Source organism: Platalea leucorodia, assembly GCF_965183815.1.
Source record: "Platalea leucorodia genome assembly, chromosome: 4".
Lineage (NCBI taxonomy): Eukaryota > Metazoa > Chordata > Aves > Pelecaniformes > Threskiornithidae > Platalea > Platalea leucorodia.
In genome coordinates this window covers 52,027,105-52,052,599 of record NC_138826.1, presented here as the reverse complement: position 1 = coordinate 52,052,599, position 25,495 = coordinate 52,027,105, and the positions used below count along the sequence as shown (strand labels likewise).

General features: G+C 49.3%; 2 protein-coding genes across 5 annotated transcripts in view; both read right to left on the bottom strand.

The window, feature by feature from the left end:
- Positions 1–185: 185 nt before the first annotated feature.
- Positions 186–19,529, bottom strand: LOC309590022 (lactosylceramide 4-alpha-galactosyltransferase-like). Of its 4 annotated transcripts, none has more exons than XM_082310893.1 (2): positions 15,795–15,938; positions 186–2,632 (listed from the first exon to the last, which is right to left on the bottom strand). In XM_082310893.1, exons 1-2 carry the CDS (start codon positions 15,804–15,806, stop codon positions 1,496–1,498), a joined length of 1,149 nt encoding a protein of 382 aa, XP_082167019.1. In that variant the 5' UTR covers positions 15,807–15,938; the 3' UTR covers positions 186–1,495. The 4 variants fall into 4 exon arrangements, with proteins under 4 accessions (XP_082167019.1, XP_082167018.1, XP_082167020.1 ...); XM_082310892.1 differs by lacking the exon at positions 15,795–15,938 and adding an exon at positions 15,564–15,788; XM_082310894.1 differs by lacking the exon at positions 15,795–15,938 and adding an exon at positions 19,438–19,529 and having other exon boundaries at positions 330–2,632.
- Positions 19,530–20,098: 569 nt separating this feature from the next.
- The window catches only part of LOC309590024 (lactosylceramide 4-alpha-galactosyltransferase-like), a 25,293-nt gene continuing 19,896 nt past the window's right edge, over positions 20,099–25,495 (bottom strand). The window contains exon 2 of the mRNA XM_082310896.1: positions 20,099–21,243. Coding sequence (XP_082167022.1) covers positions 20,107–21,243 — 1,137 coding nt within the window. The 3' untranslated portion in view covers positions 20,099–20,106. The remainder of the gene's footprint in view (positions 21,244–25,495) is intronic.

Here is a 25,495-nt window from a genome sequence, read left to right as displayed (position 1 = left end):
ACAGCATGCCGTGGTTCAGTGTCTGACAAACCTTGAAACTTATTGCTGCTCATATTAAAGGCTGGATCAAACATACATCAGCCTTCCTTCATGCATGATAACACTGTACTTTTCAGCAGATAATGGAATTTAGGAAAAGGCTATATTAAAATGGACACACTCTGTTAGCTACTGCGTATCTGAAAGAGCGATTACCCCACATTGCTTACATTTTGCCTTCCAGACAGAAACTTTGATTTGGCACCAGCAGAACCACAGTACGATTTTTTCTCCTCTCCTAATTGCGTAAGAGGTTAATTTCAAATGCATTTTTACAATTCAAGTGCCCTTGACACACAGAAAACATTCAGCTGTGAGAATGGTCATGAAATCAACAGCAGGTTGCATTGGCTTTGCCCAGGTTTGCTGGAAGCCACAGCAGGCTTCATCTCACCTACCGTAAACAGTCCATGGTACAGGCACCGGTCCAGCTCCCATTACAGGCAGTGATGCCTGCAGTCGCTTCTCTGCTTGTGTAATCTGCATTAGGGTTAGATGAATGCGTAATCCATTCACTAGATCCCCAGTAACAATAATAAGATGCCACTGGGGACACTGGTCCTAGTCCTGGACCTGCTCACTGGTCCTTCTGCTGATGTGGACATGTCTGACCCTGTTCTTCCAAAATGCGTTCAGTACTCCAATGAAAGGAAGGTAATGCTTTTCCTCCCCATACCAATGCAGAAACAGGCAGATGCTGAGACCCTCTGAGAGTGTGACAAGGACTCATTAGATACTCACATGCCAAAAGAATTTCTCCAACAAAGCAAGAATCTTTACTCACACTGGTAACAGAACTGCTTTTGGCTATTTCTTTTCCCAAAGAGGACCAGAAAAGTTGGCCTACTGCTGTGGAATGTAAAAGAGCAGACAAGATCATTTGAAATAAAGTACCCTTGGAAAACAAGAAAAACTTTACACTGAGGCGAGCAGGGATTTAAAATGTTTTCCATTTCTTAAAGCAATTTTCATATACTCGCAGTCTCTCCCAAAAGTTCACCAGCCCTAAGAATCTTTAACACCCGGGGAGTTTGGTCCTAAGCTCCTCTAAACCGTGGCCTGTAGCACTGGCTGGCATTTATTCACATACTTAGAAACATTACACAGAGCAAGCCAAGGGTTCTGACAGCTGTTGAAACTACACGAGAGGCGTTTCAGGCCTGATACAATTGAGAGAACAACAATAGAGGAGGAACTGATAGGCACCAATGAACAAGTTCACCCATCCCTGCAGCATCAAGGGCTGCTGAAGGACAACAAGAGAGTCCAAACTCAGGCTCTGGTGTATATTTGAAGCACGTAGGATCTGAGGCAGATATCGGAAAGGGTACAAAATCACTGAGATGGCACACAGAATAGCTGCTCCGTGGGCAGGAAACGCACTCTGTGGAAGGGGAAAGAAGGCACTCAGTTTCCTTCAGGGTGGGGAACTTCCCTGCAGGCAAGGGCCCACAGGTCACATTACAGGCCCTGACTGCTCTTCAGAGTCCTTCTTCATCTTCGCGTATGTGGCAGGGCAGAACTGAGAATACAGCTGAGCCAGCAAAGCCTGGGACGTGATGTCTAGCCTTGTCCCGTGGCTCAGTTTGTTCCATACGTGCACCGCGTACGTGTTCTTAAGAAGCTTGTGAAGCTCCGAGGAGTTGATTGTATCAAATAACTTCTTCCAGTCCTCCCAGCGAATAGGATAAAAGGCTTCTGGGGAAAGAGCATGCACCCCTTTGCAGCTCATGTTGTTCGGGATATTACTGATGGAGCACCACTTCTTGAAGGCATGCGTTAGGAGATGAGGGCCCTGGTGAGCCCAGATCCAGCCATTGTAGTTCTCCACAAAGTCCTGCAAGCAAAGCTTCATGAATTCATGCTTGGGTGTGAAGGACAGAAAGGCCCCGTTCAGTACATCCTGAGACTGCATACCGAGGGCATTGGTGAGGTTGGTCAAGTTCTTAAGCACAATGAAATCGGTGTCCAGGTAGATGCCACCAAATTTCCACATGATGGCAATCCTGCAGGCGTCAGACAGGACGGGCAAGAAATAGGGTTCCTTCTGGTGCTCAGGCTGCAAGTACCACTTTGCCAGAGGTGTCCCTGAGAAAAGCTCCTCCAAGTCCAGGGGCCGGATTTCCACGTTGGGGAAGCAGCTCAGCAACGAGAATGCCCAGTGGTTGGGCAATGAGGCGTTACCATTTGCCAAGCCTTTCATGAGCACCACAATCCTTGTCCCAGGGTGCGTCCGGGCTGCTGACTCCACAGAGCACGTGAACAGGTAACTTGGGTTAGTTCGCTCCGAGGTCTCCACAAAAAACACATCCCCCGGTGGAGGAGGGGACCCACCAGCAGGAGGTTGGGGATGGTAAGGCAAAAACTGAGCACAGCTGCTTTGTGCAGGCAAGCTGTAGAGCTGGCCCTCAGCATCCTCCCCAGTGCTCCAGTAGAACATAGCAGTGGCAAAGAACACAAATGAAATGGTGAGGATAAACAGAGCCTCGAGCCTGTGGCCCAGCACCACATTGGTCAGTTTTGGCAGGCAGCTGGACATCCTGGGCAATCTCGGTCCCGTTGGAGCCTGCTCTCCCAAGACAACCGTCGTGATCTGAAGGGGAGAAAAGAAGAAAAAGACACTGACAGTCAAGGCAGCAGACCACCGGCCTTGGGGCAGTGCCACGGCAGAAGAGAACTCCTTCCTTCCCCTCAGGGCAGCATGCTTAAATTATGCCTTTTGGTCATTTCTGAAACAGTCTCCTGGCTTCTCCATGTTGTCACAGGGCCTTCAGGTCCCACATCAGAAACTACTGCCCATCTCTGGATCCCTCTCTTTCAAACACAAAATAAGGATAAGTCTCTCCTTTCTGTATATCACAAACCAAGACTGATCCTCAGTTCTGTCCATGTGTATTATCCATGTAAGTTGTGCTTGCCACTTGTAAGGCTATACAGCATTTGACGCACAAATGGCATACCTTCATGGTGGTGCACAACAAACTCTGGGAACAGCATTAGAGATGTTATCTATCATATTCTAGAATTTCAAGTCATTCTGGACATGAGACATATATTCAAAAAGCCTAGGGCTAGGAAATAGGAATGGTCCCTATGAATATTCATGAAGCTCTGTCAACAGACATTGCGTGGAACTGCTGCCCTGATGAAAATTTTTTCTCATGATGAGAGTTTTTTCCCCTGATACTCAACCTGTACTTCCCCGAAACCAAACACAATACTAAACCCCCAATGCTGTCATGAGTTCCTACCAAGCGGCCTCAGTATCCCAGGCTGTTGAACCAGCAGTTGCTGCCTTTTGAAATCAACCACTCGCCCATACAGAGAGCCTGGCTCATTTTTCATGGCACTGTAGCAAAGCAGAATGGATGGATAGTGGGAGGGGACTTGATACAAGGCAGCTTTGGAGGCAGATGCAGATGATAAGGACAAGAACTGCCCAGGTAAAGAGAGTTTCAAAGCTGCTTCCCAAGCCTGCTCCCCTGCCAAGTCCTCACTTCTACCTCCTCTGGTAGATGGTGCTGCCTAAGCCAGCTGTCACCAACCCAGGATGCAAAGGCAATGCTGGCTGTGACCTGCTCAGCTCTGCCAGTGGAATCATCTGGTGATGGATATGCAATCCCCCTCCACCCTACCCTTTCTTCCTCTCTTCCTCCTGCAAAATGAGGGGATGGAGAGGAAGAGATTATTAACAAGGAAGCAACAAAAAAAGAAGTCAGTTTAGCTACATTCTCAGCATTAGCATCAGCATTTCTGCCCTTGCCTCCCCTTAAAGTGAAGGACAACAGAACGAGCACCTCCTTGGCCCACAACTGGGGCCCCAAAGGTCAATGCGCAAAAGCACATGAAGAAGCAGTGAGGAGGATTGTGGCATTTAGGACGAGAGGAAACGGCCTCAAGCTACGCCGGGGAGGTTTAGATTGGATATCAGGAAAAATTTATTCACTGAAAGGGTTGTTAAGCATTGGAAGAGGCTGCCCAGGGAAATGGTTGAGTCCCCAACCCTGGAGGTATTTAAAAGATGGATAGATGTGGTGCTTAGGGACATGGTTTAGTGGTGGACTTGGCAGTGCTAGGCTAACAGTTGGACTTGATGTTCTTTAAGGTCTTTTCCAACCTAAATGATTCTATGATTTCTCCTGCCTCCCTCTGCTCCCCCTCCAAATCCAAATCCCCATGCTCCAGGACAGAGAGCGTCAGGAAACAGCAAAAGCTTTCATCTGGAACCAAACAGACAGGCAACAGGACAGAGAACCCAGCTGGCACAATGCCATTTGTCATTCACATCTGATTCCTGCAACTGGGTCACATACTAAACTCCCCATGTAGCCAGAAAATAACTTGTCAGCCACACTGCAAGGTTCCCAAATGCAACAGCACGGAGCCACCGCTCTCCACTAGGCACTGGGGCTCTGGGGACAGACGAGAGGCCGCCAATACACAAATTGTCAGCTCTGGAGTCCCAGAACATTTTCTTCTCCTGCACAGAAATGCCAGCATGTGCTGTGGGTGCTACCTGCAGTGAAAAAAACCCACTCCACTTTTTACATACCTATTTCCCCCTCCCTCCACACTGCAGCCTGTTGAATCCTGTAAGTCATTTTTAGCTTGGTGAACTGTAAAAGTGAAAGCAAAACCAGGCTTGAGGGGACAGAGCCTTTGCTGTAGAGAAGGCAGGAAAGCATATCTCTAATCTAACAGTGAGCAAGCTTCAAGGCTACATGCATATTTTTAGTAAGAGGAGGAACTTCTACTACAATTTCACTTCTATATATTTAGAAATACATTTCGGCTTCTGTGGTGGATAAGCGGACATTTTAGACGCTTCATCAGCCAGTCCATTTATTTCACAAAACAAACACAGGAAATGTGGCTCTCTACCTTCCTCTGAAACCGCCAAGTCCCACTCACAGAAACTACAAATACTACTCACCTGTCCCTGCTTTCAAGACACCACAAAAGGCACTGCTCAGCTGGACAAGATTTTGAAGAGGTTAGCGTCTCTGACAGCGCCTACAACTCTTATGGTCTGGCGCTTCCTTTTTGTGAAAGGAAATAACGAAAGATGGAGTCTAAACATGTGACAATAACATGCAAATCATGGAGGATGTGACACCATACATTCAGGTAATACACTGGCTGAAAGAAGGGTCATGCAGCTGATGGGTCATTTGGCTGTGCTGTGAAGAACCCATCTAATTAGGAAGGAACCAGCAAAAAAAGGAAAAAAAAAAAGAAGGAAAGGCTTATCACTACACTTTAAGCATTATGCTGTGGCAGGAAACCGCTTTGCTGTTTTCTACTCCTGTGCTAAGAATTCCCAGTGCTCACGCTGCTTGGGTGGCTGCCACGAGAACTGAGCTGAGAGTTTCATAGAGCTGCCTCCTCCCACCCCAAGGCTTCAGTTCTGAATACTGCCTTGAACACACGCTCTTTCGACCAATTAATTCACTCATCCATGTGGGAATACTCCCTCTTATGCCAGGTACTTCATTGTACTTGACTTTGCCAAATTCAGGTGTCCCTCATTTTATGATAGAGTTCCCCCTTGTCCCTGTGCTCCATGGCGGCTGACCTTCCCTTGCAGAAGACACATGGACACGTTCATAAAATATCACCTTTATCCATACAGCCACTAAGTTTAGGGTTTAGTGCCGTTTCTACTCAGTTGCCTGCAACAAATGTCAGGCCTAATGCTCTGTAGCTTCCCAGACCCCTCCCCCCTCCCCAAATCCTTCCAAGCACGGCAGCACCACGGACGGACTCATAAGATGCCAACACTGGGGAAGGTCTTTGGAAAGCACCTTAAGCTGTTCCCAGTCCTTTCATCGATGGAGCTCTCCAGGTCTCAGGTCAGGCCCCATCTAGTCACAGAATCACAGAAGTGATTGGAAGGCACCTCTGGAGATCATTTGTCCAACCCCCCTGCTTCAAGCAGAGTCACCTTGAGCTGGTTGCTCAGGACCATGTCCTCTTCGCTTCTGACCTTGTCCGAGGACAGAGACTCCACAGCCTCTCTGGGCAACCTGTTCCAGTGTTTCACCACCATTTCTTTCATTCTAATTTCCCCTATTTCAATTTGTGCCCATTCTGTCTCATCCTGTCACTGGATTCCACAGAGAAGAGTCTGGCTTGTCTTCTTTACCCCACCCATCTCCAATCAGGTCCTTACACACAGAAAGGAACAGGAAGACCCACCTCATTAACACGTGGCTCAGAGGCTGGTGCCAGCGGTGGAATTTTGGGTTTTTCAATCATGGGGCAGTTTACATGGCACCAGGCCTGCTGGAGACAGATGGGGTTCACCTGTCGCAAAGCGGGAAAAGGATTCTGGCTCAGGAGCTAGCAGGCCTCATTGAGAGAGCTTTAAACTAGATGCAAAGGGGCAAGGGGATAAGACCAGGCTTGCTAGGGATGAGCCTAGGGGTGGCATGCCTGTGTTGGAGACGAGATCTATAGCCCAACTGAAGTGCATTTACACCAACGCACGCAGCATGGGCAATAAACAGGAGGTGCTGGAAGCCACTGCACGGCAGGAAAACTATGATGTGGTCGCCATCACGGAAACACGGTGGGATGACTCACACAACTGGAGTGCTGCAATGGATGGCTACAAGCTCTTTAGAAGGGACAGGCTAGGAAGGAGAAGTGGTGGGGTAGCCTTGTACGTTAGAGAGTGTTTTGACTGTCTAGAACTCAATGACGGTAATGATAAGGTTGAGTGCTTATGGGTAAAGATTGGGGGAAGGCAAATAAGGCAGATATCCTGGTGGGAGTCTGTTACAGACCACCCAACAAGGATGAGGAAACAGGCGAAGTTTTCTACAAGTGGTTGGCTGAAGTCTCCCGATCTCTAGCCCTTGTTCTCATGGGAGACTTCAACTTACCAGATCTCTGCTGGAAATACAACACAGCAGAGAGAAAGCAGCCTAGGAGGTTCCTGGAGCGTGTGGGAGATAACTTCATGACACAGCTGGTAAGCGAGCCACCCAGGGGAGGTGCCCCACTGGACCTGCTGTTTACGAACAGAGAGGGCCTGGTGGGCGATGTGGTGGTCAGAGGCTGTCTTGGGCACAGTGACCATGACATGATAGAGTTTTTGATTCTTGGAGAAGTAAGGAAGGGGGGCAACAAAACCACTACCCTGAACTTTAGAAGGGCAGACCTCGGATTGTTTAGGAGCCTGGCTGACAGAGTCCCTTGGGAGGCAGTCCTGAAGGGCAAAGGAGTCCAGGAAGGCTGGGTGTTATTCAAGAAGGAAGTCTCAAAGGCACGGGAGCAGGCCGTCCCCATGTGCTGTAAATCGAGCAGGCGGGGGAGAAGACCGGCCTGGCTGAACAGAGAGCTTTGGCTGGAACTCAGGAAAAAAAGGAGAGCCTACCACCTTTGGAAGAAGGGGCAGGTAGCTCAGGAGGACTACAGGGATGTTGTGAGGTTATGCAGGGAGAAGATTAGAAAGGCGAAGGCCCAGCTAGAACTTAAGCTGGCCACTGCTGTTAAAGATAACAACAAATGTTTTTACAAATGTATCGGCAACAAAAGGAGGGCCAGGGAGAATCTCCCTCCTTTGTTGGATGCGGAGGGAAACTTTGCCACGGAGGATGAGGAGAAGGCTGAGGTACTTAATGCCTTCTTTGCCTCAGTCTTTAATAGTCAGACTGGTCATCCTTAGGGTTTTCAGGCCCCTGCGGTGGGAGGTGGAGATAGGATGCAGAATGAAGCCCCACTTGTCGAAGAGGTGGCAGTCACCGACCTGCTCTTCCACCTGGATGCGCACAAGTCCATGGGGCCCGATGGGATCCACCCAAGGATACTGAGGGAGCTGGCAGAGGAGCTGGCCAAGCCACTCTCCATCATTTATCAGCAGTCCTGGTCAACTGGGGAGGTCCCAGATGACTGGGAGTTAGCGTCACACCCCTCTACAAGAAGGGTCGGAAGGAGGATCTGGGGAACTACAGGCCTGTCAGCCTGACCTCGGTGCCGGGGAAAGTCATGGAGCAGATCATCTTGAGTGCCATTACGCGGCACGTGCCGGACAGCCAGGGGATCAGGCTCAGCCAGCATGGGTTTATGAAAGGGAGGTCCTGCTTCACTAACCTGGTCTCCTTCTATGACAAGGTGACCCGCTTAGTGGATGAGGGGAAGGCTGTGGATGTTGTCTACCTGGACTTTAGTAAGGCCTTTGACACTGTCTCCCACAGCATTCTCCTGGAGAAGCTGGCTGCTCATGGCTTGGATAAGTGCACTCTGCACTGGGTTAAAAACTGGCTGGACGGCCGAGCCCAGAGAGTGGTGGTGAATGGAGTCAAATCCAGCTGGCGGCCGGTCATGAGTGGGGTTTCCCAGGGCTCAGTACTGGGGCCGGTCCTGTTCAATATCTTCATTGATGATCTGGAAGAGGGGATTGAGGGCACCATCAGTAAGTTTGCAGATGACACCAAGCTGGGCAGGAGTGTCGATCTGCTGGAGGGTAGGAAGGCCCTACAGAGGGACCTGGCCAGGCTGGATCCTTCGGCTGGGGCCAACTGTATGAGATTCAACAAGGCTGAGTACCGGGTCCTGCACTTCGGTCACAACCACCCCATGCAGCACTACAGGCTTGGGGAGGAGTGGCTGGAGAGCTGCCGGGCGGAAAAGGACCTGGGGGTGGTGGTTGACAGCCGCCTGAACATGAGCCAGCAGTGTGCCCAGGTGGCCAAGGCGGCCAATGGCATCCTGGCTTGTATCAGGAATAGTGTAGCCAGCAGGAGCAGGGAAGTGATCGTCCCCCTGTACTTGGCACTGGTGAGGCTGCACCCCGAGTACTGTGTTCAGTTCTGGGCCCCTCACTACAAGGAGGACATCGAGGTGCAGGAGCGTGTCCGAAGAAGGGCAACGAAGTTGGTGAAGGGTCTGGAGCACAAGTCTGATGAGGAGCAGCTGAGGGAACTGGGGTTGTTTATAGTCTGGAGAAGAGGAGGCTGAGGGAAGACCTTATTGCTCTCTACAACTACCTGAAAGGAGGCTGTAGCGAGGTGGGGGTCGGTCTCTTCTCCCAAGTAACAAGGGATAGGACGAGAGGAAATGGCCTCAAGCTGTGCCAGGGGAAGTTTAGGCTGGATATTAGGAAAAACTTCTTCACCGAAAGGGTAGTCAGGCATTGGAACAGGCTGTCCATGGAAGTGGTTGAGTCTCCATCCCTGGAAGTATTTAAAAGACGGATAGAGGTGGTGCTTAGGGACATGGTTTAGTGGTGGACTTGGCAGTGATAGGTTAATGGTTGGACTCGATGATCTTAAGGGTCTTTTCCAACCTTAACAATTCTATGATTTGAAAAGACACCCCCCAAGCCTGCTCTTCTCGAAGGAAAATGATCAGAGTTCTCTCAGCCTCTCTTCGTACATCGCGTGCTCCAGTCCCATCTCATCTTAGTGATCCTCCTCTGCGCTTGCCCCAGTATGTCCATGTCTCCCTTTTACTGGGGAGTCCAGAACCAGCACTCCAGATGTGTCTCACCAGTGCTGAGTAGCCGGGAAGGATTGCTTCCCTTGACCTTGCAGGCAATGCTCTACCTAATGCAGCCCAGCAAGCTGTTGGCCTTCTTTGCCACAAGGGCACACTGCCGGCTCCTGGTCAACTTCTTGTCCACAGGACCATCAGGTCCTTTTCTGCCAAGATGCTTTCCAGCTGGTCAGCCCATGTCCTTCTCTCTTCAAGTCTATCCCTGCATTGGCTCTGCCCAGGTGTGCTGGAAGCCACAGCAGGCTTCATCTCACCTACCGTTAACAGTCCATGGTACAGGCACCTGCCCGGCTCCCATGACAGGCAGTGATGCCTGCAGTCGCTTCTCTGCTTGTGTAATCTGCATTAGGGTTAGATGAATGCGTAATCCATTCACTAGATCCCCAGTGACAATAATAAGATGCCACTGGGGACACTGGTCCTTGTCCTGGACCTGCTCACTGGTCCTTCTGCTGATGCGGACATGTCTGACCCCGTTCTTCCAAAATGCGTTCAGTACTCCAATGAAAGGAAGGTAATGCTTTTCCTCCCCATACCAATGCAGAAACAGGCAGATGCTGAGACCCTCTGAGAGTGTGACGAGGACCCGTTAGATACTCACATGCCACAAGAATTTCTCCGCAGAGCAAGAAAAAGGATAAAACGTAGTACAAAGGGAAGAGACATGGAAGACCTTGTAACTCCTCTGTGCAAGGACTTCACCCAATCCGATGCTGCTGGATCAGCACATGCTCACGTCTACTCTTGGTGCCCCTAAGGGCTTCTGGAGCACCCTGCAGGGAGCAAAGGGGTTCCTGCCCTTCGTGACTGTAAATGTGCTTCACTGGTATCTTCTTTGGTAGCAAAACCACAGACAACAAAAAAAATGCAAACAACCAAAACTGGATGACAACTGGGTGATTGGGTGATGGTACAACAGGAGTTGTACACGAAGCCAACCAAGCACCAGCAGTTTCTGCAATCCTCTGTTTTTCAAATTGCAACAGCAGATACTCACAAGGCCCTGCAACCTGGCAAATCATTCCTAATAGGAAAAAATGTACACTGTTGAGCAACGTTATTATAGAACATCATCAGATCTTTGTGACAGTTCAAGTAGTCATAAAAAATGGCAAGAAATAAACTGTACAAAGTCTTTAAGGGCATCCATTTAGATATGTCAGAGAATGAAACGCTGCATTCTCAGTTCACGCTGAAAGCAATTAGAATTGCTTTTACATCATTACATTAGAGCTGTATAATTCTCAGATTATGACTTCTGTGGAAGTACTCAAACCTCCGGGCCTAGACTTTAGCACAACCTGAGCAGGATCAGATGCTGGGGAAGCATAGGAGAGTTGCAGCTCTTAGCGTGGGACCCAGTGCTAGAGGCATCGAGACTGGGGCAGGGCTGGAGAGTCTGGTACAGCTGAGATCGGCCAGAATACGTCACGAACATCCAAATCTAGCTTCACAGGCTAAATGAAAGTACACCGCGGCATACCTTCCCTTCTTTCTTTGCCTTATCACTGCTCGTCTTTGTTGCACAATTTTAGTGCAACTTCAACTACCTTTTGCCATTAAACTATTCAAAAATCTACATTTATGGTGCATCAAGTAGAAACACGGCAATATAGCTCTCATCAGCCTGAGAAGTGATTGCACCAGTTCCAGTTGTCTTAGGAGAACGAGTCGAGTACCATTGAGTTTAGTGATGTCCCTTCAAGTAAGCATGTGGACATATGAACAGGAAAACACTGGAGGGTGTGTGCAAATTTGCTACAAATTCAGTAACAAAAACTGAAGAGAGGAAAACTGGAGAGGAAAAAGGTCCAGCAAAGTGCTGCTGCATCCCTAGGTAGCTGCTAGGGGTCTTGAACAGTATCACTGATCACAAGCAGCCTGATAGGAGTATTTTTGGGACCCACCAGAGAACAGCTGAAGATCTCCATTTTCCCCAGATTTATATTTACAACAAGAGTAGAAGAGGTAAGGTTTGACAATACCAACACTCAGTGGGTGACTAATCAGTCTGTTCGGCATGGAAGAGTAGAGCGGTGCCAAACAGGGAGGAACCCACCAGCTAATTCCCCTAGTAGTTAGGGGAATTAGTATTTAGCACTTTAGCAACAGCTTTAGAGCTCCTCCTTCTGACCCTAGAGAGAATGGCAGACCAAGCATGTGCGAACATTTGAGGCGAGATGAGAGTAAGCATTGTAATTGTAATGGGTGTATTAGACCAAGCCATAAGATAATGCAGCTATATACAGAGGACGCTTCAGGTACCCGTCTCTTAACTGCGTCTTTTGTACTTCACCTGTCCAGAGCGAACCCTGCAATATCCAATTTCACTACGCGTTTTTTAGAACTAAGTGTTCTCCTGAAATAAAAGAAAGAAAAGTGAAAATACCCACTCGTATAGCTCTAATGCAGTGCTGGATAGACACTCCGTGGGGTAAGAAGAATTAAAAGCAAGCAACAGCAAAGAGACAAAGGATATCAGCAAGTCTCTGCAAAAAATCAACAGATTGTGGGGAAAAATGATATGGCTGTTTTTATAGCTGTTGATTCCCAAATCACTGTACAGAATGTGGCCAGAGATGTGATGGCACCTTACTGAAGATATCCAGAAAAAAATATACAGACTCTGTTATTTGCAACAGAGAGAGCCAATGGTGTATGTAAGTAATGGCCACAAACAGAAAATCACGTAGCCAGTCACGGCAACGTCATTCAGCTTCAATTCAGCTTCTGTCTCCCTAAATACAATAAGCAGTAGCCTGAGATTAGTGGAAAATGATCAGTAATGCTGATAGAGTAGGAAATTTGTTGAACGAATTAAGATAGAGCTGTAACAGCTTCCAAAAAACCAGGCATGCTCAATTTCAGTTAAGTGAGCTTGCTCAATAGCTTCATCAAATGTAAAAAAACCGCTAGCAGGAGCTGTTATTTTCTCAGACAGTAACAGTCTGACAGGATTAGCTTGCAGCCAGTGAGAGTGCTATTTGAGAATGGTGGCATAAGAACTCGTAACAAGGCAGTCCTTCTAGTGTTACCAGTGCTCTTAGCTACAGCCACAACGTAAGTTGCTTGCTGAGCAAGCTCAGAGACAGTGCAGGGGTGCGCATGCAAGCACTAACCCCTGAGCCAGCCCTTGCAGCAGGAAAAGACCAAGCTGAGATGTAAGTGTTGCCACTAAGAAGACTCTGAACCCCACTGATGGCTGCCAGACCCTAATACCAAGTGTATCAATGGCTCAGTATCAAAGATAGCCAGCCACCGAGGAGGGGACCGCAGCCCAGAGCCCAGTGCTGTGCCACTCAGCTCTCCCTTTCCCCAGGAATTGAGACTTCTACCGGGACTGAGAAGTACTAGACTTGTGGTTTCTATCAGACCACCACTGAGGTGCAGGGCAAGGAAACAGCTCGTTATTTGTTCATCCTCACCTGAAATCACAAAGAATTAGCACTTCCTCAGCTTCACTCCTTGGGGTCTGTCCACGCTACTCTTATGCACAAGAGAGCTGTTTTGTGGAAAACCCAGTCTTAGACTCGGTGCGTTGTACTGTTTGGCTGCTTCTGAAAAACAGCAGGTAAACTTCCATTTTGAATACGTACAGATACAATAGGGACTGATGGACTGACAAGCAAAGGCAGCTGGTAGTAGTCACAAGGCTAACGTACCACCAGAGGTCTGTCTCCTTTTATGACAAGAGCGATTACACCTTTACCGGAGCGAGTACGTGGCAAGGCAGAACGTGCCGTGCTGTGTGGCATGGAGCACCTGAGTCACGGCCAGGAGCGCGTGAGGCAGGCACAGCAACGTGCTTGTTAGTGCCGGCAGCAGGGACAAACCTCTGCTCACAAGTGTGCAGCAGGAGTTCAAGACCAAAAGAAACAAGCTGGCACCAGCTGGCGACCTGGCTGCTAGCAGCAGCCTCGCGCAGTGACAAGGCTAAGAAACCAAGTCAGAGCTCAGTTTCAGACTCAACCTGGAGCTTTCCGTCCCTTGCTATTTTCGTATCCTTCTGGACTTACAGGACTAGTCGGGGTTACCGGAAATGGACCAAAACCAGAGATTTGCAGTTCAAGTCTAATCCCTAGTTGTGAGCACTAGCTTTCACCTGGGCCTTAAAATTTCCTAGGAACCATGCCGAGTCCGCGTTTGAGTGATGGCCCAGCTGAAGTCCTAGCAGCCCCAGCCCCGAAATGGCACAAGAGCTAACCTGGAACTCCCTGTGCCCAGTGTGGGACGAGCCTTTCCTGTCAACTGTTAGGTGTCGACCCCCGTACGTAGTCAGCTCTGCTGCTCGCTTCCCCAGTAGAAGGAGGCCATGTAGTTTACGCAGGCTTAGCTGGTGCCCTTGTCCTCGACTTCAGAGCTGCTCTCTCTAGTTTTTATTCCCGGCTTGGCTCAGCTCTGGTAATCGCAGGTTCTTTCCGCACCATCCCATGCCTATGGGGAGCAGCTGGAAACATCAGTTCCCAGCGTCAGAAACAGCCAGAGAAGAGAGGACCGAGTGGGGTGTTGCTGAGCTAACTCAGGAATCGTGTGGGAAGGGAGGGATGGAAGGATCACATCGGAGGGTGGACAGACGAAGCAGGGAGCACAACTTGCTCCAGCACTGCCAAAGGATCCTTTGGATCCCACAATGAAGTGACCACAAAGCAACACACCAATGAATCACTCCACTGAGCATCTTGTCCATAAAGGGACTGCTGCACAGAGTCCTCTGCCCAAAACATCCGGGCCTGCCTGCACTTTAGATCGTACTCTGTAGTACTGGAAGGTGAAAACCGACGTGCCCATGATGTAGCGGGTAGGAAAGGACTGGGGAAAAGGTCTGCAGGAAACCATCTCTCATGGCTACAATAATCCAAATACATTCTGGTATGCACTAGCTCTTTTTTTCATCTCCTGCAATGACATTATGAAGATGAGGATTAATGCAAGGCAGAGAGGCTGCATTTCACTCACAGCAGTGATACTGGCACAGCTACACAGATCCTATCTTTGCCTCAGAGTCAATGTTCTCCCAAGAAAAACAGCACAAGCTGAAAAAAAGATCAAATGTGATTAAAACACAAGAGGGGGAAAAAAAAAATCAAATATGAAGGGATAAATCAATCAGCATTTTCCACAGTCGAACCACAGGAGTTGAGATTGCCTTTAAGATATGCTGTATTTCCCTATAACGCAGGTAGGGGTCAGAGACCCCTGAGAGATCAGACATCTCTGGTCAAGGGCTGCTCAGCCTCATAGAACCAGGATCAGCCCCAGCCACCAGAAAAAACACTGAGGAAATACCCTCTAATCACTGACCCAAGAAACGGCCTAAATTTCAGCAGGGCTACGCTGCAAGAGGAAGGGGCAGGATTTGGCCACATTAACATAATGCACGGGGACGGCTCTTGCCGACACGGCTGTAGCTGCACTGCTCTACACCACCCAAGGAGCCAAGGGCTGGGGAGGCAGGAGAAGGGAGGGACGCAGGCCCACAGGAACACAAGATGCCTCTCGCAGAGACGCGTTATTCCTACCCAGCCCAGAAACAGGGGCAACAAGGCACAGCCCATCCCAAATCCACTCCGTTCCCGGCACTGGCCAGAAGGGGGGACGCGGCCCCCAGCTGCTCAGAGCCTTCCGCAAGGTTCTGCCATGGCAGCACCATCACCTCAGCTGCTGCCGCCAGCCCGGCCGCGGTGGCGGGGCGCTGCCCTAGCACATGCCCATGCTCCGTGGGGCCTGTGTGGCTCCGGCAGCTGAGGAGGGAGGGCCGGCCCACCCGCCCCATTTTCCATGGTTTAGAGAAGGCTGAGCAGCAGGAGGAGCTCGAGGAGGGACTGGCAAAATGCTCTCCTCCACGGGGGGGAAGATGGCAGAGGGGCCCCTGCTGCCATGCGGGTGCCCTCCTCAGCGCCTCTCCAGCCAAAGGCAACTCTCGAGGGCAGGCAGCACATCCTGACCCTCCCCATCAGCAGCTCGACTGTCCCCCATTGCCATCTCCTGCCCCGCTCCCCACAGCGCATCCCCTTCCTCCTCACCCTCCTCCTCTCCATGACAGGCCTGGCCAGCCACGGCTCTCCCATGGCCCCGCCATGGCCAGGCAAGCTGCAGGAGCCTGCCAGCCCACAGGTGAGACCGCTCTGCCTTTTTCCTGCTTCCTCTTTGGTGTTCCTTCTCCAGCGTGGACTTATCCTCGGGCCACAATCCCTTCAGAGGTACACCTGCTGCGGCACAGACATAACCGTGGCCACAGACGCTTCGAGACGTACCTGCTCTGGCATGGGCTTATCCACGGCCACAGACACTTCGGGGTGTCCTGCTCCTGCATGGACTCATCCACAGGTCACAGTCCCTCCAACTCGAGTTCACGCTGGAGTTCCAGCCTGTCCAGTACAGCAGCACAAACAGCAGGGACGCCCTGGCCATCTGCCAGCCCAGGCACATGTCAATAATCACTGGGGTACAAATGGGTGCCCGAAAATTGCAGCATTTTGTCCACAGGGGCCAACCATGGTACCCGTCTCTCAAAACCCCAATTGCCCTGGTGCATCATCTTACTCTCCCAGCCAGCCGGTTCTGGTCGAGCTTCCCACCGTGGGAGCTGTGCCTCTCATATTAGATACCCCCCTAAACAAATATACATGGAAAGCGAAAGATGCCAGTGGGAGAACCTACAAAATCCACACCAAATGGATTATTCCCTCCTTCTAACCCAAGGAGCGAGTTTGTTCCTATTTGTTTTTTAAGGGCGGTGATATGACCACGATGCACCTGCTACTTTGGATCATTTTAACTCAGGGACACTAACCCATTAGAATATTCCACTGTGTATATCAGTTTTTATAATTGGTGGTCCATATGTGTGTATACATGTTTGTACTTAATTGCAGCTCTATGAATAATTCAAGATTTAATATTTATGGCAAACAGGCTAAATGTTAGATGTTTCAGTGCACTACAGTCTTTAGGCAATAGTACAAAGACATCTAATTGTCTGGTGCATGTCTAAGCACGTATATGTGTGTGTGCTTATTTAAGAAAAAATACTCAGTAGCTTTCCAATGATACCTATTTATGTTGGACATCTCAAGGAGTTCAACCTATGATTTACTATATATATAATTCTTACTTTTTTTGATCTTCCTCTATTTTCATCATTAAGTAGTCCTGTATATGGGAAAACTTAATAGCCAAGTAACATGAAATATTGTACTTGCTTAGAAAATGTAATTGTTTAGTTTTCTTTGCAAAAAGTAAATATTGAATGTTCAATACTTATGGGGCTTGGTATTGTACCGGCCGAATAAGGGATGGGGCAACCACCTTTTTCAGCCCTCTGGGTGACGAAGACACAACTTATTTTCAATTTCCACCAGGGAAAGATGGGCCATTTGCTCAAGGAAATAAAGCCAGAAAAGGGCATTATTGGATTTGTGGAAACATGGCATACAAATTCTTACCCGCGGGGTGGTCGGGAGTTTGTTATATAGGGATCATAAGGCCCCTATTTTTCCTCTTGCCGGAAACTGGTGGACCCCAATTAGGCGTAAAAGTGTATGATAACCTCGGGGATAGAAGTATTGCCCGTAAGACGCGATCTACCAAGGTAAATTTAGGTGGGACACAAAAATGGGGGAATGACGAATGGCCCCCTGAGAGAATAATTGAACATTATGGACCAGCAACCTGGAATCCGAACGAGCCCATTGCAGGGGCAAGAGAACCAATCTATAATCTAAACCGAATAATCAGACTACAAGCGGCCCTAGAAATTATCACCAACAAAACCGCTGATGCCATACCTATTAACTCGACAGTCTCAACGGGTGCGCGCGGCAATCCTTCAACACCGTATGGTTTTAGATTGTTCGTTGGCCGAGGAGGGAGAGGTGTGTGGAAAATTAAATATCTCTCACTGCTGTCTAGAAATGATGATGTGGGAGAAGTGGTTCTCCAACTGACCCAAGATATCAGGAAAATAGCCCATGTCCCTGTTCAAACCTGGAGTGATTGGAACGGCGATTTGTGGTCCTGGTTACCAGGGGCACCGTGGGTCAAACAATTAATATTGTATTTGCTATGCGCAACTGCCACCTTACTGTTCCTACCCTGTATAATTCCATGTTTTATTCAATTAATTTGACACATTGTGTCAAATATGCAATTTGTTCCTAATGCTCCACCTGATAGTGTAACAAAAATCTGTACCATCTATCAGTCACAACCAACCTCAGTTAACCTGTGTTAAGACATTCCTTCATCCGAAACAATGTTATTCCCTTTTTCCTCCCCACAATTTTCCTCCACCCTTATCCCCAACTCTCTCAACTCTGCGTTTTCTTTCTTTCCCCTTTGTTTTCTCTTTCTCTGTCTTATGCCACCAAGCTGCAATGTCGAGCCACGGGGTGGTGTAGAGAACCGGTACCAAATGTGGTTTTGTCTCGACACTGCCGCTGTAGCACCATCCAGCGTCGCGCTTCGAGAAGACCATCTTCTCCCCAGCTTTGAGAAAGAACAACCTCGTGCGCCTGCGCAGGGACAAAAGGCGCGAAAAGAGCCGAGGCGGGAACAAAAAGGCGCGAAAAGAGCAGAGGCAGGGGCAGCACGTCCGTGGTGAACCGCACGTACACATTTGTGATCTGCGCATGCGTGGGAGCCACTATATAAGGAGCACACGTGCCCCTCGGCGGGGGCGGCAGCAGCACGCGCGAGACCAGTCCTTCCGTTCCTGCACCCTCAAGGCTCACCCCCCCCCCCGCACCCCACCCCCCCCGCTTCGGTCCCCGACGGAGCTTGAGGCCACCGAAGACCCTGTGGAACATCCCCGGACTCGAAGTGGTGGTGACAAACTCCTCCTTCTCCTTCTCTCTCTAACTCTCTCTCCCCTATTCTTTTCCTCTCCTCCCTTGCCCTCCCTCCTCCCTCCGTCCTCTTCTCCCCTCCAATAAAAGTGAAAGGTCGTACGACATCTGACCGATTCCAGCGTCTTAATCTCGTCCTTGGGATCGTATCGAAACCTCCCCCGACATTGGATCGGGACAATAGGTAAACAGCAATAACAGCTATAAATTCAATCTAGCACATTCCCATCAAATCTGTTGTTATCTCAAACCCTTCGAGCCCCACGTTGGGTGCCAAAAAGGACTGTCGTGGTTTAACCCCAGCCAGCAACTAAGCCCCACACAGCCGCTCGCTCGCTCCCCCCGGTGGGATGGGGGAGAGAATCAGAAGAGTAAAAGTGAGATAACTCATGGGTTGAGATAAAGACAGTTTAATAGGTAAAGCAAAAGCCACACGTGCAAGCAAAGCAAAACAAGGAATTCATTCACTACTTCCCACGGGCAGGCAGGTGTTCAGCCATCTTCAGGAAAGCAGGGCTCCATCACACGTAATGGTTACTTGGGAAAACAAACGCCATCACTCCGAACGCCCCCCCCTTCCTCCTTCTTCCCCCACCTTTACATGCTGAGCATGATGTCGTATGGTGTGGAACAGCCCTTTGGTCAGTTGGGGTCAGCTGTCCCAGCTGTGTCCCCTCCCAACTCCTTGTGCACCCCCAGCCTCCTCACAGGTGGGGTGGGGTGAGAAGCAGAAAAGGCCTCTGTGTAAGCACTGCTCAGCAACAACGAAAACATTGCTGTATTATCAACACTGTTTCCAGGAGAAATCCAAAACACAGCTCCATCCTAGCTACTATGAAGACAATCAACTCTATCCCAGCCAAAACCAGCATACACATCCATGTGCTGATGTTAGTCCTACTAGGTTGGCAATACATGCACTCCCTTTGGGAGCAGAGTTGCCCACATGTATAGCTCGTAAGTGCAGTGGGACTTCTATGTAGTGAAGAAACAGCAAGTACAGAGTAATGGCAGAGAAAAAGACATTCAGACATACATCAAGGTATCATACCATTAGTGGCTGATCATTTTTCCATATCAGAACCAGGGCAAGTTACGATATAAAGATGTCAGTATTTCACCATGGTACAACTGGTAACCAGTCTGAAAAAAAGAGTTATAAGAAATGCATGACAAGCTGCACATTTGAGCATCCTGCATCTTTGCACAGCCTGATCTTCTTAAAGCAATTTTCTTATCCTCGCAGTCTCTCCCAAAAGTTCACCAGCCCTAAGAATCTTTAACACCCGGGGAGTTTGGTCCTAAGCTCCTCTAAACCGTGGCCTGTAGCACTGGCTGGCATTTATTCACATACTTAGAAACATTACACAGAGCAAGCCAAGGGTTCTGACAGCTGTTGAAACTACACGAGAGGCGTTTCAGGCCTGATACAATTGAGAGAACAACAATAGAGGAGGAACTGATAGGCACCAATGAACAAGTTCACCCATCCCTGCAGCATCAAGGGCTGCTGAAGGACAACAAGAGAGTCCAAACTCAGGCTCTGGTGTATATTTGAAGCACGTAGGATCTGAGGCAGATATCGGAAAGGGTACAAAATCACTGAGATGGCACACAGAATAGCTGCTCCGTGGGCAGGAAACGCACTCTGTGGAAGGGGAAAGAAGGCACTCAGTTTCCTTCAGGGTGGGGAACTTCCCTGCAGGCAAGGGCCCACAGGTCACATTACAGGCCCTGACTGCTCTTCAGAGTCCTTCTTCATCTTCGCGTATGTGGCAGGGCAGAACTGAGAATACAGCTGAGCCAGCAAAGCCTGGGACGTGATGTCTAGCCTTGTCCCGTGGCTCAGTTTGTTCCATACGTGCACCGCGTATGTGTTCTTAAGAAGCTTGTGAAGCTCCGAGGAGTTGATTGTATCAAATAACTTCTTCCAGTCCTCCCAGCGAATAGGATAAAAGGCTTCTGGGGAAAGAGCATGCACCCCTTTGCAGCTCATGTTGTTCGGGATATTACTGATGGAGCACCACTTCTTGAAGGCATGCGTTAGGAGATGAGGGCCCTGGTGAGCCCAGATCCAGCCATTGTAGTTCTCCACAAAGTCCTGCAAGCAAAGCTTCATGAATTCATGCTTGGGTGTGAAGGACAGAAAGGCCCCGTTCAGTACATCCTGAGACTGCATACCGAGGGCATTGGTGAGGTTGGTCAAGTTCTTAAGCACAATGAAATCGGTGTCCAGGTAGATGCCACCAAATTTCCACATGATGGCAATCCTGCAGGCGTCAGACAGGACGGGCAAGAAATAGGGTTCCTTCTGGTGCTCAGGCTGCAAGTACCACTTTGCCAGAGGTGTCCCTGAGAAAAGCTCCTCCAAGTCCAGGGGCCGGATTTCCACGTTGGGGAAGCAGCTCAGCAACGAGAATGCCCAGTGGTTGGGCAATGAGGCGTTACCATTTGCCAAGCCTTTCATGAGCACCACAATCCTTGTCCCAGGGTGCGTCCGGGCTGCTGACTCCACAGAGCACGTGAACAGGTAACTTGGGTTAGTTCGCTCCGAGGTCTCCACAAAAAACACATCCCCCGGTGGAGGAGGGGACCCACCAGCAGGAGGTTGGGGATGGTAAGGCAAAAACTGAGCACAGCTGCTTTGTGCAGGCAAGCTGTAGAGCTGGCCCTCAGCATCCTCCCCAGTGCTCCAGTAGAACATAGCAGTGGCAAAGAACACAAATGAAATGGTGAGGATAAACAGAGCCTCGAGCCTGTGGCCCAGCACCACATTGGTCAGTTTTGGCAGGCAGCTGGACATCCTGGGCAATCTCGGTCCCGTTGGAGCCTGCTCTCCCAAGACAACCGTCGTGATCTGAAGGGGAGAAAAGAAGAAAAAGACACTGACAGTCAAGGCAGCAGACCACCGGCCTTGGGGCAGTGCCACGGCAGAAGAGAACTCCTTCCTTCCCCTCAGGGCAGCATGCTTAAATTATGCCTTTTGGTCATTTCTGAAACAGTCTCCTGGCTTCTCCATGTTGTCACAGGGCCTTCAGGTCCCACATCAGAAACTACTGCCCATCTCTGGATCCCTCTCTTTCAAACACAAAATAAGGATAAGTCTCTCCTTTCTGTATATCACAAACCAAGACTGATCCTCAGTTCTGTCCATGTGTATTATCCATGTAAGTTGTGCTTGCCACTTGTAAGGCTATACAGCATTTGACGCACAAATGGCATACCTTCATGGTGGTGCACAACAAACTCTGGGAACAGCATTAGAGATGTTATCTATCATATTCTAGAATTTCAAGTCATTCTGGACATGAGACATATATTCAAAAAGCCTAGGGCTAGGAAATAGGAATGGTCCCTATGAATATTCATGAAGCTCTGTCAACAGACATTGCGTGGAACTGCTGCCCTGATGAAAATTTTTTCTCATGATGAGAGTTTTTTCCCCTGATACTCAACCTGTACTTCCCCGAAACCAAACACAATACTAAACCCCCAATGCTGTCATGAGTTCCTACCAAGCGGCCTCAGTATCCCAGGCTGTTGAACCAGCAGTTGCTGCCTTTTGAAATCAACCACTCGCCCATACAGAGAGCCTGGCTCATTTTTCATGGCACTGTAGCAAAGCAGAATGGATGGATAGTGGGAGGGGACTTGATACAAGGCAGCTTTGGAGGCAGATGCAGATGATAAGGACAAGAACTGCCCAGGTAAAGAGAGTTTCAAAGCTGCTTCCCAAGCCTGCTCCCCTGCCAAGTCCTCACTTCTACCTCCTCTGGTAGATGGTGCTGCCTAAGCCAGCTGTCACCAACCCAGGATGCAAAGGCAATGCTGGCTGTGACCTGCTCAGCTCTGCCAGTGGAATCATCTGGTGATGGATATGCAATCCCCCTCCACCCTACCCTTTCTTCCTCTCTTCCTCCTGCAAAATGAGGGGATGGAGAGGAAGAGATTATTAACAAGGAAGCAACAAAAAAAGAAGTCAGTTTAGCTACATTCTCAGCATTAGCATCAGCATTTCTGCCCTTGCCTCCCCTTAAAGTGAAGGACAACAGAACGAGCACCTCCTTGGCCCACAACTGGGGCCCCAAAGGTCAATGCGCAAAAGCACATGAAGAAGCAGTGAGGAGGATTGTGGCATTTAGGACGAGAGGAAACGGCCTCAAGCTACGCCGGGGAGGTTTAGATTGGATATCAGGAAAAATTTATTCACTGAAAGGGTTGTTAAGCATTGGAAGAGGCTGCCCAGGGAAATGGTTGAGTCCCCAACCCTGGAGGTATTTAAAAGATGGATAGATGTGGTGCTTAGGGACATGGTTTAGTGGTGGACTTGGCAGTGCTAGGCTAACAGTTGGACTTGATGTTCTTTAAGGTCTTTTCCAACCTAAATGATTCTATGATTTCTCCTGCCTCCCTCTGCTCCCCCTCCAAATCCAAATCCCCATGCTCCAGGACAGAGAGCGTCAGGAAACAGCAAAAGCTTTCATCTGGAACCAAACAGACAGGCAACAGGACAGAGAACCCAGCTGGCACAATGCCATTTGTCATTCACATCTGATTCCTGCAACTGGGTCACATACTAAACTCCCCATGTAGCCAGAAAATAACTTGTCAGCCACACTGCAAGGTTCCCAAATGCAACAGCACGGAGCCACCGCTCTCCACTAGGCACTGGGGCTCTGGGGACAGACGAGAGGCCGCCAATACACAAATTGTCAGCTCTGGAGTCCCAGAACATTTTCTTCTCCTGCACAGAAATGCCAGCATGTGCTGTGGGTGCTACCTGCAGTGAAAAAAACCCACTCCGCTTTTTACATACCTATTTCCCCCTCCCTCCACACTGCAGCCTGTTGAATCCTGTAAGTCATTTTTAGCTTGGTGAACTGTAAAAGTGAAAGCAAAAACAGGCTTGAGGGGACAGAGTTCGTTCTTCCATGTAACAGACACAGGAAATGTGGCTCTCTACCTTCCTCTGAAACCGCCAAGTCCCACTCACAGAAACTACAAATACTACTCACCTGTCCCTGCTTTCAAGACACCACAAAAGGCACTGCTCAGCTGGACAAGATTTTGAAGAGGTTAGCGTCTCTGACAGCGCCTACAACTCTTATGGTCTGGCGCTTCCTTTTTGTGAAAAAAAAAAAAAAAAAGGGTGAAAGGTGGAGTCCAAACACATGGAGATAACATGCAAATCATGGAGGATGTGACACCATACATTCAGGTAATACACTGGCTGAAAGAAGGGTCATGCAGCTGATGGGTCATTTGGCTGTGCTGTGAAGAACCCATCTAATTAGGAAGGAACCAGCAAAAAAAGGAAAAAAAAAAGAAGGAAAGGCTTATCGCTACACTTTAAGCATTATGCTGTGGCAGGAAACCGCTTTGCTGTTTTCTACTCCTGTGCTAAGAATTCCCAGTGCTCACGCTGCTTGGGTGGCTGCCACGAGAACTGAGCTGAGAGTTTCATAGAGCTGCCTCCTCCCACCCCAAGGCTTCAGTTCTGAATACTGCCTTGAACACACGCTCTTTCGACCAATTAATTCACTCATCCATGAGGGAATACTCTCTCTTATGCCAGCACTCCAGATGTGTCTCACCAGTGCTGAGTAGCCGGGAAGGATTGCTTCCCTTGACCTTGCAGGCAATGCTCTACCTAATGCAGCCCAGCAAGCTGTTGGCCGCCTTTACCACAAGGGCACACTGCCGGCTCCTGGTCAACTTCTTGTCCACAGGACCATCAGGTCCTTTTCTGCCAAGATGCTTTCCAGCTGGTCAGCCCATGTCCTTCTCTCTTCAAGTCTATCCCTGCATTGGCTCTGCCCAGGTGTGCTGGAAGCCACAGCAGGCTTCATCTCACCTACCGTTAACAGTCCATGGTACAGGCACCTGCCCGGCTCCCATGACAGGCAGTGATGCCTGCAGTCGCTTCTCTGCTTGTGTAATCTGCATTAGGGTTAGATGAATGCGTAATCCATTCACTAGATCCCCAGTGACAATAAGAAGATGCCACTGGGGACACTGGTCCTTGTCCTGGACCTGCTCACTGGTCCTTCTGCTGATGCGGACATGTCTGACCCCGTTCTTCCAAAATGCGTTCAGTACTCCAATGAAAGGAAGGTAATGCTTTTCCTCCCCATACCAATGCAGAAACAGGCAGATGCTGAGACCCTCTGAGAGTGTGACGAGGACCCGTTAGATACTCACATGCCACAAGAATTTCTCCGCAGAGCAAGAAAAAGGATAAAACGTAGTACAAAGGGAAGAGACATGGAAGACCTTGTAACTCCTCTGTGCAAGGACTTCACCCAATCCGATGCTGCTGGATCAGCACATGCTCACGTCTACTCTTGGTGCCCCTAAGGGCTTCTGGAGCACCCTGCAGGGAGCAAAGGGGTTCCTGCCCTTCGTGACTGTAAATGTGCTTCACTGGTATCTTCCTTGGTAGCAAAACCACAGACAACAAAAAAAATGCAAACAACCAAAACTGGATGACAACTGGGTGATTGGGTGATGGTACAACAGGAGTTGTACACGAAGCCAACCAAGCACCACCAGTTTCTGCAATCCTCTGTTTTTCAAATTGCAACAGCAGATACTCACAAGGCCCTGAAACCTGGCAGTGTAAGCCGGTTGTGTTAGGATGGAATCAGGAAGGCCAAGGCTCGGCTGGAGCTGAACCTGGCGAGGTATGCAAAGAATAATAAGAGCTTCTACAGGTATGTCAAGCAGAAAAGAAAGGTTAAAGAAAGCATACCCTCTCTGATGAGCAAAACTGGCAAGCTGCTAACAACAGACGAGGAGAAGGCTGAGGTACTTTTTTGCCTCAGTCTTCACTAGCAACCTCTCTCCTCTCATCTCCCGAGTCAAGGGACCATATGATGGGGATCAGGGGAGCAAAGTTCCTCCCACTGTAAGTGAAGATCAGGTTCGCGACCACCTGAGGAACCTGAACACACATAAATTTATGGGTCCTGATGAGATGCATCCCAGAGTCCTGAAGGAATCAGCTGATGTAGTTGCCAAGCCACTCTCCATGGTAATCGAAAAGTCATGGCAGTCAGGTGAAGTCCCCAGGGACTGGAAAAAGGGAAACATTGCACCCATTTTTAAAA